Genomic DNA, 16,792 nt, shown 5'->3' on the forward strand with positions numbered 1-16,792 from the left:
AATTAAAAGTGGCTCTTAAAGAAATAAGTGTTAGGTATTTGAAAAATTCACTTGTGTGGAACACTGTAACGATACAGGAAAGTGAAGTGCGCGAGTGAGTAATGAAGATTTCACCTATGGACGCAGAGAAACCGATCCTGTACCCTCTCTTGGGGAAGCTTCCTGTAGGGAAGAGTGACGTCCCAAATCAGACAGCTTTCCGTTAGTGTGATTTACATCTCCCAGTCTACATCCAGTCTTCAGATAATTTAAAAATTTTGGATCAATTAGGCGTTTTTCCCTTCCTATTTTTTCCATTGTGATTTTGGACTCAAGCTGTCAAGCTTCCCAGGCACATGTTGCCATAGGAGACTCTGTTTGTTTAGGGTGGAGTAGTTGTTTTTTGGCAGGTTAGGGGAGGAACAATTAATTCTAATAGGTATACAGTAAATTAAATACTTGGGTCTTTTCAACCTTTTCTTTGTATTTATGCTCCTTTTCATAAATTCCTTTCTCTTCCCAGATGACCTTTAAGAACATAAAAGAAGCAATTTTTAGAAATCATGTCCAGGCTATAGCCATTGTTGTCCAGTGGGATCTGCAGAGCCTAGACCTAGACCATTTCTGCTCTTTTCAACACATCTTCCCTAATGCTCTTGAGATGAGAGAGGCCATCCTTGGGGAAGATATTGGAAAGAAAGACTCCAAAGGATCTCTTATTAATCCATTCAAATGTCTAAGTGGTTCTTATGAAAAGGAAGATCTTTTTTAGCTCTCCCTTTAGTCCTCCATATTGAAGCCCATGCTTTTATAATGTGGGAAAAGTATTTTGGGTGCTCTTTGGATTTTTATAGACAATTACATGAAAGAGAAAGAAGGAACAAGATTAGTTTTGCCAGTGAGTCAGTCAGGGTTGGAGGAAAAGTAACAGATGCAGTGTTAGATGAGGAAAATATACTCCAAACACATGAAAAAGAAAAAAAAAAAATCTGGGGGAATCTCAGTGGGATGCACTTGGTCCTCCCAGGAGAACCGGGGCATCTACAGGTGTTAAGGATGTGGCTAGTTGCATTTTGACTCCTCTTATTTGGCTGTAATTGTAGATTTAAGTGCTTATTGTACAGTTATTCCAAGTTCTCCAGAGCCAGAGCAATGGGCTCCAGCATTGAAAACAATGCTCATCTCAGAATCTTTGTCTTTTATCCCAGCGAGGCCTATGTTGAGAACAGAATTCATTTTCACTTCCCACTGTCATCTGACATTGCTGTATGTGCAGCTGTACGACAGCTGTTGAGTTCCACCCCACAAGTAGCAGCTTCTCAGGGGTTGGCAAACTGGTATATATCTGGAATGGTGTTCCAGTGACCTCTGGACCCCATAGAATAAATCAAAACATTGAAGTAATAGCTTGGATGAACTTGTTCTGATGTAACGCAATTGCTGAAAATTATTTAATGGCCTTTTTTTTTTTTTTTTTTTTAGTTTAGTGATCTGTCTCATCAAAGCACAGTGAAATAGGGAACAGTCATTCTATTTGACCTTTAAGGAGGGTGGGGAAAGAGAAAGTGATTTGAATGTGGGAACTGAAAGGTGGTCTCAGGATTCAAGAGTCTACTGACCGTCTGTGGCCCCAAGAGTTTGATCACGAGATGTCTCGTGAGCTTTATAATGAGGCATCCACTCAGCATGGGGAGCAGCTGATGTGATTGAGTAGGTGGGCTGGGTTGGCTGGTGTGCCTTCCAGGATGCTGCGGGAAGCTGTTTCCTTCCAGGAGTGGTTCTAGAGAAACGACACATTGGGCTGCCGAGCTATTTTGTAACCACTGGTTGCTGTTCTTATCATACATTCCCTTTGGGGGTGAAACACTCCATTAACTCTGGTTTGGCCTGGGCCCCTTTCCCATTTTGGTTTCTCTTAACTTGTAGCAGTAATAGGAATAGATGGAAACTGTTTGGCTTTCTCTGCTCTAACCCTGTGCTTTCTCTGCTCTAACCCTGTGTCTAGCCGCTATGCGTGAGGTAGCTGTACAAGCGGGATGACTTGTGTTCCAGCATGGTATACCAAACCCTAGGACCATTGCACTCTGCACAGACAGCATTTGAGTCAATATAGCAACCCAGAACTGGGTCTCTAAGTACAAACACCAGAAGAAGTGGAGGTTACAGTCCTTAATCTGTCTTGTTGTTCAGTCACTCAGTTGTGTCCAACTCTTTGTGACCCCATGGACTGGAGCACACCAGGCTTCCCTGTCCATCACCATCTCCCAGATTTTGCTCAAACTCATGTGCACTGAGTCAGTGATGCCATCCAACCATATCATCCTCTGTCACTCCCTTCTCCTTCTGCATTCAGTCTTTCCCAGCATCAGGGTCTTTTCCAATCAGTTGGCTCTTTGCATCAGGTGGCCAAAGTATTGGAGCTTCAGCATCAGTCTGTCCAATGAATATTCAGGGTTGATCTCCTTTAGGATTGACTGGTTTGATCTTCTTGCTGTCCAAGGGACTCACAAGAGTCTTTTCCAGCACCACAGTTTGAAAGCATCAATTCTTCAGTGCTCAGCCTTCTTTATGGTCCAACTCAGCCTTCTTTATGGTTCAACAAGCAGCAAAAAGTCAAGATACATGACTTTTAATCCCAAATTCTACTTGACCCTAGCTGTGTGACCTGGGGAGATTTTTGTCAACTCTATTTATCTCCATTTCCTCACTAATGAAATAGGACTTTTAAAGCCAAATTTGCCTGATGCACAGCTTTTCTTGATGACCAACAGAGTTAACACATGTAAATATATATATATATATTTTTTTAATTTTCTTGTATGTAAAAATATTCTGTAAACCACATGATATAAAGACCTACTATTACAAGAAGGTGAAAAAGTTGATCAAGGAATTCAGTGAACCATTCTGGACCCTAGAATAGGCCAGGAACAGATGCTAGGTATGAAATTTGACAATTCCTTAGATCCAAGGGTCTTATCTTGAGACTTTTCAACTTCTTGAGTATGTTGGGTCAGTTTTGACCCTGCCCTTTGGGTGTGCTCCCATAATAATGTATCTTGAGTTCTGTGGATTATATTGAGGTGGGCTAAGTGGGAGAAAAGGGTGAAACAGAGTGAATTTGTACTTAGACACTGACCTGCCACCTCCTTACCAGCCTTTCCAAGGGGACGGTTGGTGTGACACCATCAATAACCGGGCCTACTGCAACTATGATGGGGGAGACTGCTGCCCTTCTACACTCTCCTCCAAGAAGGTAAGTGAGGACACCTGGGAGTGGGGAGAGAGGGTAGTAGCCCCAGAAACAAGTAGGGGCTTCAGCTAGCTCTACTTTGTGGCACATCATGGTTTTTCTTCAACAGTCAAGAGGACGGAATGACAATGAGCAAACACGGGAGCCTCTATGGTGACAGGATGAAGGACTGTAATTTTAGGATAAGTTGTTAGAAAACACTACTTCTCTCATTGTCAGTCCTGCAGCTGGTTCAGAAAAGCCATGCTGCTGCTCCTCAGAGATTCACACCTGCTTATCATTGTCCAGGAAATGTTTCTATGAGCAGAGAATAACGGCTTCCACTCCTTGGGGAGGCAGGATTACCCATGAAGTGGTATCTGTGTGTGCTCAGTCTCTCAGTCATATCTGATTCTTTGCAACCCCATGGACTGTAGCCTGCCAGGCTCTTCTGTCCATGGGAGTTTTCAGGCAAGGATACTGGAGTGGGTTTCCATTTCCTACTTCAGAGCAGGGCTTCCTACCTAGTGCTTTAAATGTCTCCAGCTATTATTAAATATTCATAGCTAAATTAAAAATCCTATAAAGTGTCTAGCAAGCATATTGCAGGTATTTGTTGAGCAACCATCACAAGCTCCCTGGAACACTCCCTAGACTGTATCCTGAGCAGTAGTTCTTTTCTCCTTTTATCCTGTTGCTCTGGGCTCTATAAAATTAGAAGATATGCTCAAGTTAAACATATAAAATCGAGTGGGCTGAAAACTTGGAATAATATGATTGAAAACCCAAGAACTCCAAAGATATTTGATGCTAGTTGGCTGACTTGATGAATCAGAAATACACAAGAGATAATGTTTTCTTCCTTGTATTCATCTCCACAATAAAGTCACACCTATGATTACCTGTACACAGACCTGAATACTCCTTCTAAGAGACAATATTTACCGATGACTCACTCTGTGCTAGGCATTCTTCTCACTGCTGACATGAATTAACTTATTTAGTGCAGAAAACTCAAGGGCTCATTGTGTCACTGTTGAGTTTGCTCTAAAAACCATTAAATCCCAAACTATGAGAAAGAGATCAAGAGCTTGGAATGCAGGTAAGAAATCATGCCAACTAGTTCCTGGTCTCACTTGAAGAAAGTAACTGGTCATGGGTCCCTTTTCTACCCAGGAAGGCATAACCACTTGAGAAGAAAGCAGTCAATTCTCTCCTCGTCTCCATCTCACATTCTGCAGTTCTAGGGTTTGCCTTTAATGGATTTCAGTGGCTGTGGCTAGTATACACAAAAGGGATTGAAAAATCATTTGACTCTTGTTGACTCTTAAATTAGTGAATTCATATATGAAAATATGCTGGGACATTTCCTCAAACCCTACCACCCATTCTCCACCACTTGCCCAATCACCAAGACTGTCTCTTCAGTGCACTTGAACTATTAAATGATACCCTGATCTATTTTTGTTTCATTTGACCATCCATGCCCAGAGAGCAGAATCTTTGTCACTTTTATGTCATGTCTCCTAAATGCCCACTTGTCTCTGAAGCTAATTATGGACACTCAAACTGTATGGTTATCTGTTGGTAGCAGTGCAAACAGGAAGAGAGAAAATGTTGCTGGGCCATCTCTGGCCTGGAGGAGGGATAATCACATAGCAGGAAGGCAATCTAGCCACAAACAATGAGCAGAGAGATGCATCGTTTCACCAAGCCTAAGTATAGTCTAGGTTCAAGAAGGGCAAAACCTCAAACTTACAAAAATAGCAGAGATGACCCTATGGCCCCAAGAACACCAAGGGAATAGAAAACATAGAGCTAGGTTATAGAGTCTTAGGTAGAGTTATACTACTACCTACCTATAGAGCTAGGTAGTAGTGTCATGACCTTGAGTTAAGGCACCCTACCTCTCTTGACCTCTAAGAAGAAAATACTAACATTCGTCTTACCTGCTTTACAGGGATTTTGTGAAAACATTAGTGGTAATGTTAGAAGTAGTAGTAACAGGTGTTAGAGGTACCTAGAATATGTTTTTCATATCCATCATCTTATTGAAACCATCCAAACACCCTCTGAGGTAGATGCTGTTGCCCTCCCACCTTATATGTAAAGAAAGCAAAACAAGATTTACCTTGCCCAAGGAGACATGGTGTGTAAGTGAAAGAACTGAGTGTTAATTTCAGTTCTGTGATACTGACATGCTATCCCACACTTCCTCGGGGACCAAGTGAGAAAAGCAAAGGCTGGTTGAAAGTGTGAAGCTTGGTGCAAAAATGGGTGATTTCAACTTCTCTTTGGTCATTTGGTGATTTCAACTTCTCTTCCCTTAGGTCATTCCATTTGCTGCTGACTGTGATCAGGATGAATGCACCTGCCGAGACCCCAGGGCTGAAGAAAACCTGTAACTGTAGGATCAAGCCCTTCCTTCCACTGCCCTGGAGGCAGTAAGAAGAGGGGCCTCCACAAAAGGAAAGAAAAGATGAGTGAAAAAGAAAGGGCATAAAGTGAAGGAAGAAGAACATGAAGGATCTTAAAGCAAGAGGACGTTTATAGGTGCCAACTATTGTATCAAGTAGCCCAAGTAAGGAAGAATCACAGGCAAAAGTTTCTTCAAAGAGGCAGTTGATTTAAAATGGAAAGAGAAATATGATAGATATACAAGGACCCTCCTCCCCCATTTATATTCTATCCAATCCCATCCTCAACTCTTGCCCTGCTCCCTACTCTGCACCCTGCCAACTATTCAGCCCCACCCAACTTGTAAAACAATACCAAAACACTAGAAGAGCAGTTGCCAGGGACACTCTGTTAATACCCATTTTGAATGGATTGCCATCTTTCAGGGCTCATCTAATCTAAACTGGCTCTCTCCTTTCTTTGTGTAGTCTCCCTTAGTAATAATGAGGTTAGTTATTAATTCTTTATAAGTATTTAAACATAATGATATAAATATATTATATATATTATATTTTTTGCTGTCTACTAAGCTAAAAATTATCCATTGTTCCACACATGCTGCTGTGAAGTTCACATCCAAAATGAATGCTGAGGGTTTGAGGACTGAGTTCTTCTACCATCTTTCTATTCATAGGGATTAGCAGGTTGAGAGAGAACTGGGGAAGCAAAGAGAGAGATTGGATGGAGTTTTTGATGATCGCATGTCAGCTAATCATCTTTTTATGAGCTGAGAGATGGGCCCACTTTGAGGAGAGGGGGACTTGGAATAATACTAAGGGGCATGGAAAGGTGGGTGGGGGTATCCGTTGGTGAGGGGTCCAGGAAAACTAGACTATGAGTCTTGAGTATCCATCCAAAAAGTACTTCTCTTCACTTCTCAGAACTCATAATTGCAGTCGGTGAAGCCCAGGGTTTTCTGCATTTCCACAGGTGCCTGTTCCAGGGGTGGCTCTTGGCCAGTCAACAAGTCTGTATGCAGGATCACCTTCCTGTCACCAGGATTATAGGAACGCATGCATCCCTCATACTTGGTCTGTGGTTTCCCATCTTCTAATTCGCTGAGCCTGGCCATCATTCACAGCCACATGACCTATTGTTGACTTTCTGGGGGAGAAAATGTCAAGGAAATGACATGGGGGAAAGGTGAGAGTAGATGGAAGAATAGGCAGGGATGAAGGAGCTGACAGAGGCCATTCACAGGGTAGACACTGGGGTCAATCAGAGCCCAGGACTGGAGGACAAATTGAGTCAAGGAGACTCAGTTTTGTTTCAGGTCTCCACAGCACACCACTGGGATCCTCTGAACAATGCAGAATGGGAGATAAAGTCTATTCAAGTGCTTTGTGTCAAATCTGTGTCCCAGAGAGCTCCCTTTGAGTGAGTTCTGAAAATACATGGAGCAAGGGTGACACTCTGTGGGGAGAGAGAAGAATTTCAACTATTTAGAGTCCATTTTGTCATTGTGATCCTTTCTTGCTCAATAGATGAACAATGTGTGAAGTGACCATGTTAACCTGCCTCTGTCTACAGCCTGGGCTGACTCTTTCTGCATGTGGTCTATTGCAGTTGTTTTTGGTTTTTTTTTTTGGGGGGGGGGGGTAATGATTTATGGAGTAGGCCTTTTTGGAGGAAGAGAGAGTAAGGAACTAGTTTCTTTTTCTTTATGGAGAAAGAGAGTAAGGAGCTAGTTTCTTTTTCAACACCCCAGCTGATCATCTCAGGAAAGGAAGAACAGGCAAAAGGTTGAGGGCAGTCTTGGTCTCTCTGGATCACCTGCTCTTTGCCTCTAACCACAGTTTTCTACTCTTCCCATCAACACTGAAGCCTTGGCTATGCAAATAGGAAAAAGGAAATATTACCTTCCCCCACTCCAACCTGAGCCAGACTTCATGTAGGAAAGAACAACATTCTGGAATGGAATAAAAAGGAAAAGGGGATATGTACAGATTTATCTATAGGGATCTAAAAGGAGAGTGGCAGAGTCATGGGGGAAGGTAAAGAGCCAGAGGTTACCCGTCCAAAATACTCTTGTCCTCTGTATTCCCAGCCATAACAGAAACAACAATATAGATACCTATTCTTCCTTATCTGGCTTCACATTTAGTGCTCTCAAGGAAAGAATATTTATTTCCGGGATTCTGATAGGCTTCAGTATGGAAAAGGAGAGTAGACAAGTTTCAATTCTTCATTTTAAAACAGCTGTAAAATCACTATCCAAATTTCCTGAAGCATGTCAAACTCCATTCAGGGGAATCCTGCCATGTCTGAGGCTGAGGTAGCAGGAGAGTTATCCTGGGCATTGCCCAGCTCAAGAAGGTTACAGCCCCCATTGCTACCCACCCCCACCATGGGAATGTGGAACCTGTGGTTCATGATGGTGTGTGTCTGGCCTCAGTCTCCCCACAGAAGTAACCGTGAGAACATTTCTCTTTTGTACTTCATTTTTAAAAAAAATTTAGTCTCTGTTGGCAACATCTGCTGTTCATCACTTCCCTAGGAAGGTGACAGGAGGGATCTGGGGGTGTGTGGAATGCCTTTTAGACTACAGGTTGCCCAGCCTGAGTCAGCCCTGGCCATTCAGAAACAGCAGGTTCTTCCAGCCTTTTCCCCTGGAGCCTAGTGTTTTGAGCTCCTCCAGTCACAATAAAGTTGAAGGTCTGAGATACCACAGTTCCAGATCCCCCGTGGATGTCAGCTCACACTCAGTCCACATGGTGGTCTGCATTCTGCTGCTCCTCCCCATACATGGGGTCACAGAGAGCCTCTCCCAGAGGCTCTTCCCTCTGTTTCCTTGTTCAAAAATTGCTTCTCTGCTTCCTCTTTTTCCTAGTGACTAGGAGCTCTGGGGTTCAGGTTGCCCAGGGCTGAATGATTCTGGCAATTAGTATGACAGCCTCCGAGCAGACAGATGAGAGGACAGAGTGAGAACTGTCAGCTGGCAAACCTGTACATGAAAGCAAAGAGCTATTCTTGATTTTCTCCTCTTCTTCCCTCCATTGCAAGGCATTGGGTTTGGCACGTCCTCTCCTCTGTGGGATCACTATTGAGTGCATTGGTTAGCACTCCAAGGGGATGGTTTGATTGGGAACACAGTGAAAGGAGCTGATCTACTGTATTGTAACGTAAAACAGCTACAGCCAGTTATTTTGTAAGACTATAAGATGTTCATTAAAAAAAAATCAGCACACAAAATGGGATGCGTCTTTGGTGCCTTATTCTTTGTTTAAATCATTCCATCACTTCCAAATTGTTTTTCATTTACTCATGCCAGGTCCAGACATCCATCATTGATCAGTTGATTGATGAGTTCTTTCAGTCACTTAAAAACTATTTATTAAGTAAATGGTATGTGTAAGGAAGATAAACATGAACGTTTACAAGAAGAGATGACATATACAAAAGCAGAGTACACAGTAGTCATGTTAAGTGCCTCATGAATTGTAGGAATAAAATGCAAGAATCATTTACAGTTCAGGGGAAGTAGCGTCACTCCTGGATGCCAAAGGGAGGAAGTATTTGAAAGATGGTCCATGAGGGATGCACATGAGCTTGATAGGCAGAAATGGGACAGGAAAAAGAAGAGTCCAGGCAAAGTAAAGAACAGGGATAACACTATGGAGGTAGAAAAGAAAAGGCTGGGAGACAGTGAACATCTCTGGAGCATCTAACTTAGCTAGAAGGCAGAATTCAGCTCACATGTACCCCACATGTGGCAAACCCAAGCTGATTTAATCATCACAGACAGACCTACAACTTTCATTGTTTCATTTCACAGATGTGGACATCAAGGGTCAGTGTAAATAAAATTGTTTATGGTCATAAGCCAAGAGTCAAGCTTGGTTCTGCGAGACACCAAGACGTAAGAAAGAAAAGAAAAAATGATGGTTCATAGGATGGGAAAGGGTGGAAGTGGAGAGAAATGTCAAAGACGATGTCTCTGCCTTCTCTTTTTGTCCATCACAGAAAAGGGAAGCTGGGAGGAGGAAGCTTTTGAAGAAAGAGAATCTATTTGCTTTTTGATAAAATCATTTTAAAAGTCAGAGAGATAATTAGTTGGAATTTTCACATAAAGTAGTGTTTAGCAAGCTGGAGGAGACTTCTGCACCTGGGGGGCAGCTCACCAAGGTCTCTGGCCCTGCCACGCACCACCTGGCTGCCAGAAGGGCTGGGCGGTTATCTCAGTACATCTATGAGCTGTTTGGGAGCTTCTGCAGAAGAGACAGTTAGATATGTGAGCTTGGAAATTGATGGTAGGGTGTACAACTAGAAGCAGACATTTGAGAGTGAAAATTATGTTACCTGATATTTTCTTCATGGGCTGCAAAATACCTTCATATACTTTATTCTACCCATGGGTTAAGCAGAAGAACTTCTTCTAAATTTCCATTTTACAAATAAACTGTGTATTAGAGAGGCCATTGAAGAATCTAAGTTCATATAACTAAGTGGAGGTTGGGATAGGAATCCAAGTTTTCTTTCCCAAATGTGATGTGCTTTCCACTACATGAAGTTCAGCCCAGTAGACCCAGAGTGAACCCAGACTTGACCAAATGGAATGGGAAAGTTAAATGTCTTTTTGCTTGTTTATGTTTCAAGGTGCTCATTGGCTTCCCAGTGGCTTTCTTGGTAGCTGGTGGTAGGAAAACTGAGAGGAAACCTTCTGGAGCATCATTCCAGGGCCTTCTGCTCATGCCAGGCCCTGAGTATAAGCAGATGCCCTGCACATGCCAGTTAGGCCAGCTGAACTGAGACGTCTGGCAAGGCTGCTTTCTCCCTAATAGCTTCCCCTGGGAGAGTCCTGGAGAAAGACATTGGACCTCTGGTTTCCATTGACTGACAAACTTAAATGACATGATGAGTCACCCATCAGCTGGGAGACTCACTACTCTTTGATTCCTGCCAACCAGATAATGAGGGGCTCGGAATGGGAAAGAGGGCAATGTGGGTTTTTTTAAAAACTTTTTATTTTGTATCAGAGTGTGGCCAATGAACAATGTTGTGATAGTTTCGGGTGCACAACAGAGACTTAGTCATACACACACTTGTATACATTCTCCCCCAAACTCCCTGCCCATCCAGTTGCCACATAACATTGAGCTGAGTTCCCTGTGTTATATACAGTAGATCCTTGTTGGTTATCCATTTAAAATATAGCAGTATGATATGGTTTTTCACTTACAAATAACTCCAGGGCATCTCTAGAGCTAGCTGTCTTTGGGTCATCTCTTTTCATGTCATCCCAAGAAGACCACTGGTTCTTTACCACTAACCTTTCAGTTTGCCCAGTGGTTGGCACAGGAAAAAGGGTAGTGATGAAAACCTTATATCTATAATATATGTCCACACCCACAAAACCTACACATGCCCTGGGTATGTGAGTTGAGAACAAAGTAAGACTGATTCGAGAATAATGATTATTTTCAAGTGTGTGAGTGATTTGTTGATGACTTCAAGTTTTATTTGTTTTTCCCTTGATTCTGCCACTAGATCCTCAGGTTACATTGCCAAGTGTTAGGAAGAACTGCTGGGACAATGGCAAAGTCCATTCTTAAAAGGATCTACAGGTCAAATCTATTTAACATTCCAAATCAGTATAATAAAAACGTCCCCAAGCCTTGAAAGGTAGTCCAGACAGACTACAGTTTGCTAATGTTCTTTAAATCAAATTTTCTTCTGAGGATAACTTAATACAGACAAGCTTCCTTCACTTTGTCTTTGTCCACCTAAAAGTCACTTATTCAAATGCAGAAAACAAATAAGAGTTGGCTTTTAATGACTACCTATCGTGGACAGAGTAGCCTGATGGGCCACAGCCCACAGGGTTGCAAAAGTTGGACATGACTGAGCAGGCACACACACATACACATCACGTTATATCAATTTGCCTTTCCTCTCCCTGTGAGAACTGCTCTCTGAAGACAGCTGCTTTGTAAAAAAAAAAAAAAAAATGTACACATAGAAGTCACAATATTTCAATCTCACAAAAGGTTATCAAAGTTCAAGAAAGTTCCCATACCACAACTCAACATGTGCCATTCAGAGTGCTTTCTGAATAGTAGAGCCAAGTTGTATTAGGACATAATTTCCAAGGAATGATTTTGTTGGGAGCAAATCAGTAACCTATAGAATAATCTGGAAGAGAGTTCTTGCAGCTTCTTCAAATGTCCTGGGAAATACTCATGAACTCAACACTGCTCTTGACGTCTCTGCTCTGCCAGGTCACCTGCTACAGGGACCCTGAGAAATCAGTGACTGAGGAGCAGAAAAACACTTAACAAAAACAAGACAGGAGAAGTATTGAGAGAAGTACAAAGACACCTGGGGTGGTACAGCTAATAAGCGGCAGAGCCAGGATTTGGACCCTGGTTCCAAGGTCTATGCGTTGGCCCTCTGTGCTCTAACAGAACACTCCCTTTCTGGGAGTACTTGGATCTGTAGATTTGCAGGCTTGAAAGGGTCTCCAAAAGGCTGAATTATTCACACAATGTTTCCTACGATGGGTTGTCCTGCCTAACTGTGAATCAGTCTACTATTAAGAAGCTCACTGTCTGTCAGGGTTGCACATTTTATATCTGGACTGTTCTGCCTTTGAAAGTGAAAGTCGTTCAGTCAACGTGTCCAACTCTTTGGGAACCCATGGACTGTACAGTCCATGGAATTCTCCAGGCCAGAATACTGGAGTGGGTAACCTTTCCCTTCTCCAGGGTTATCTTCCCAACCTAGGGATCGAATCCAGGTCTCCGACATTGCAGGTAGATTCTTCACCAGCTAGTGTGTGATATCAATATTTATTGAACAACTATTCTGTGCCAAGTGCAAGGGATGCAGCAGTGAACAAACAAAGCTTCTTATTTGGAAAGAAGTTCGTTCCCTGGTAGCTTGGATGGTAAAGCATCTGTCTACAATGCAGGAGACCCGGGTTCGATCCCTGGATTGGGAAGATACCCTGGAGAAGGAAATGGCAACCCACTCCAGTATTCATGCCTGGAAAATCCCATGGACCGAGGAGCTTGGTGGGCAACAGTCCATGGGGTTGCAAAGAGTCGGACACGACTGAACGACTTCTCTTCTTCTCTCTTGGTGGAGACAGACAATACACTGTGTGTGTGTGTGTGTGTGTGTGTGTGTGTGTGTAGCCAGTGATGAGTGTTACAAAGAAAGCTAAGATGCAGTGAGGTAAGGAGTAGCTGGGGTAGGGAGGTGCTGGTGTCTCTAGGGAAGGTCCGTGAATGCTTCTCAACAGCAGGAAGTGAGAGTGAGGCCGGTGGATACCTAAGGTAGAGTCAGCACAGGGAGCACCAGGGGTGAGGTGGGAGAGAACTTAGTGTGTCTGCAGAAGAAGAGAACAAGGGAGGTAGGTGAGAGCAGAGAGGCATGGGAGATCGGGAGTGGTCACAGAGGGTCTCCTTAGCCACGGTAGTGACTCTGGCTTTTACTCGGAGGGAAATTGTTTTCCACGCCAGTTTCTCTGTGTCTGCACATAATCCATCATATCTCTTTCCTAACTCTCACATCCATCCTCCTCCTTTCTGCTTGCCGTCCTCTCATCCCATCTCAGGCTGCCACCAACTTCTCAACAGCCATGGTAACATTACCAAGCCACGTCCCTTCTCCTGCTTCTTCCCCCACAGTCCACTGGCACTCGGCTTCCACATCATTTCTTCCTAAAGCACAGTTCTTGTCCCATCACCCAGGACTCAGGGAAATGAGTTCATGGTATCTGCCTGTTCTGAAGGGTCAGACCAGTCTCAGCAGAGCCAACCTGTGACACTGGCTTCCCGCTGCTTCTGAACTAGTGGTCCTCCACTCACCTCTACCCCCACCCCATCCCAGAGGATGTGCCCCCAGCCCCTGAAGATCCTGCTTCTGCTGGTGCTAATCCCTAACCTGGATGCCTCCCTCCATCTCCATATGCCCCAAACCTGCTCATTTCCCCAGTTCCTTCTCAGGTTCTCCAGTTTCATGAAGTTGTTCTTCCTCCCCCATCTGATGAGATACACTGTGTGTATGGCACCTTATTGTCCCCTCCCAGGGCTGCCATCTATGGGGTTGCACAGAGCCGGACATGACTGAAGTGACTTAGCAGCCGCAGGATAATCAACCTGATTGATGTTTTGATAGTTCTGTTCTGATCTTTCCCTCCTATTCAATGTAAACTCTTCAAAGCCAGATGAACTCAGGGCTCTACTAGACATTCAATACCATTTCTGAGAAGTGAAAAAAAAAAAAAAAAAAAAAGTACTCCTTCATTTGAATGAAAGAAAACCAGTGTCAGAAACCATGACTTGAAAAGTGTAGCCCAGGCTGGATTTCTGGCCATATTCACTCCTTGGAACAGGCAGGCTAGGGCAAGACACAACTTCACATCTCTACACGGTAACCCTAGAAACACTATCTTACTCAATTTTGGATCTCTGACACTGCCTTACACAGTGCCCTTCCTGAATAGAACCTTGGAATTTGCTGAATTGAATCCAAATCCTGATTTTTATGAATGTGAGAGACAAAAGGAAAGAAGATGTTGTGTTTGAGGCTGGAGATGGGCTGGTGGGTCTGTACACTCGGGTGGTATGCTTTGACTTGTTCTTTAACAACAGTCTAAGCAGTGATTATAACACACAACACTGTGGTTGTGAGTCTATGGTATCAAAATGACTCATTTTGAAGTTGACCACTGAATTCAGGGTTCATCAGTCAATTTTCCATTGAGGTGTGCTCAGCTCAGATGCTCACATTTTGGTTTTAGATGTGCTATCTGCATGGATTAGGAAGAGGTAGCAACTGTTGATCAGGTGTGATAAGAGAATTGAGATGAAGTTAAGTGACATTAAGCAAGTTACTTAATGACTCAAGATTCAACTTTCCCATCTGTAAAGTGGAATGATAATTCCTAACTTAAGGAATTTTAATGTGTATTTACTGCAATAAGCACAAAGTGCCTTCCATGGAGGCACTTCTAAAAATGGTGGTTATAAGTATTATTACCCAAGATCAATAGAAGTATCCCTGTTATAGAAGGAACCAGGAAGAAACAGAGTAGTGGAGATGGTGATTGGCTGGATTTTGAGCTTCCATGCACTTTCTGGCCTAGGATGTGAACTATTCTAATGGGTACTCCACCCCCCACTCTCACACACACACACACACACACACATACACACAACCCATATATTCACTGCTACTGCTAAGTCACTTTAGTCATGTCCGACTCTTAGCGACCCCATAGACAGCAGCCCACCAGGCTCCCCCATCCTTGGGATTCTCCAGGCAAGAACACTGGAGTGGGTTGCCATTTCCTTCTCCAATGCATGAAAGTGAAAAGTGAAAGTGAAGTCACTCAGTCATGTCCGACCTTCAGCGACCCCATGGACTGCAGCCTTCCAGGCTCCTCCGTCCATGGGATTTTCCAGGCAAGAATACTGGAGTGGGGTGCCATTGCCTTCTCTGCCATATACTCACATAGGTTGCATATTCACATGCAATTAAGTGTTCTGTGAACCTCTGGTGATGTTTTAAATATAATTTCATTTAAAACCATGTCATATGCCCGTTTGAGGCCCCAAATTAAATAATTAGAATGTGACCCTGATTCCAAGTATTAAGGGGAGGAAAAAAATTGTTTAAACTATGTCAGCAAGACGACATCATTTATTCTCAATTTTAGAGGGTCATGTTGATGCCAGAGCATGTCCTAGGGCTCTGCCTGGCAGTATACTCACAAATAAGCAATGTGTATCCACTCATACTAATTGTAGTCTTAGACAATTCACCTTCATGAAGTAAAAGAGAGCTCCAGGCAAGGGTGTTGGCTTGAGGAGAATAACAAGGTTTCTTCTAGATGTAAATGAAGTTCCTGGAGGTATCAAGACTTTACTGTCTCAAAGAGAACATTGGTAGGAATTATAGGCATTTATGTATTCATCTTGCTCATTCAGAGATTGTAGATTTCAGACTGAAAACCTACTGTGGACTCTCAATTCAAGATGTTGGGCAATGAGTCTTTTAGGACCCATTTCTAATGTGGGCATGAACTTTGCAGGGCCATTATGAGCACTTGATGGGGTAACCTTAGTAACCCTTGAAAACACTTAGCATGTGAAGTGTTCCATGTGTTTCTTTCCCATAGCACAGCTGGAGCTCAATAAATACTTATTAATAATAAATATTTATTAGAGAATGGATTTCCTTCTTTCTTTTCCATTGACGTGCCCAGAATCTTTCTATTAGCATTTCAATTGCACTTAAAAATCTCACCACTTGCTTCCAGTTTCCATTCATGCAATAGCTTAGACCAGAGTTTCTGCTAAGCTAGTTAAGGCTTCGGGGAAGAGGAAATGGGACAGAAAAGAGTTGCATCTGGAGAAGGGTTGAGTCTGGCAAGACCTGGAGGTGAAGGCAAAGTCAGATTCCTGCAACACCTTTTATGGGCTCTAGGGAGAGCTCCAGACCTCCTTCGTCATAAATACCTTGGCCACTACCTCATTCTTAATCAGGTTTCTTACACATCTCTTGGTTAGTGAAGCCACATTGAATCACTGGGTTTCCGACACAGACCCTGCCTTGACCTCAGACTTTCATGAGCTCCTTAACTCCAGCTTTTCAAGTCATGCCAGTCCCAGGCCTTCACTGTCCTTGTGGTCTTGTCTGTCAGGGATCCAGCATCTTTGCACACTTGCCTCTTCAACCCACTGCCACCCACATTACTGTTGCTCACATACACCATGGATCTGTCTTCTACTTGACCCAACTGTGAGGGTTTGGGGATCCCAAGGCCATGCCCACAGTGAGAATACCACCCCGGGGAAGGGCAGGCAACAAAGAGAATGACAGAAGTGAACTTTTGCAGGGAAGAACTTTCAAAGTGCCTGCTCATACCTTAAAGAATGTCCGGCTCAGAGTTTTTTGGGGGAAAAAAAATAGTTTGTAGATCAAGTCTCTTTTGGCTCTTTGTGGAGATTTCCAAATTTCTTCTGGGAGGCCCCTGGTCTGTGGCCGGGGGAAAGGAAAACCCACACCTGGGAGGTCAGCTTGTCTTTTCCAGGCTGTCTTCATCCTGAGGAATCCTGAGAGGTAGGGCAGTCTTTGGTTGTGGCCCGGGCCCAGGCTCTGTGGGGAGGAATGAGG

The 16,792-nt window shown here is 43.4% G+C and overlaps 1 protein-coding gene across 1 annotated transcript in view; it reads left to right on the forward strand.

Moving 5' to 3' along the window:
- The window catches only part of PAPPA2 (pappalysin 2), a 317,947-nt gene extending 309,082 nt beyond the window's left edge, over window positions 1-8,865 (forward strand). The window contains exons 22-23 of the mRNA XM_027565412.1: window positions 3,137-3,235; window positions 5,542-8,865. Of these exons, the coding sequence (XP_027421213.1) occupies window positions 3,137-3,235; window positions 5,542-5,616 (174 nt within the window). The 3' untranslated portion in view covers window positions 5,617-8,865. The remainder of the gene's footprint in view (window positions 1-3,136; window positions 3,236-5,541) is intronic.
- Window positions 8,866-16,792: the final 7,927 nt, after the last annotated feature.

The sequence above is a fragment of the Bos indicus x Bos taurus genome, chromosome 16 (assembly GCF_003369695.1).
Source record: "Bos indicus x Bos taurus breed Angus x Brahman F1 hybrid chromosome 16, Bos_hybrid_MaternalHap_v2.0, whole genome shotgun sequence".
NCBI lineage: Eukaryota > Metazoa > Chordata > Mammalia > Artiodactyla > Bovidae > Bos > Bos indicus x Bos taurus.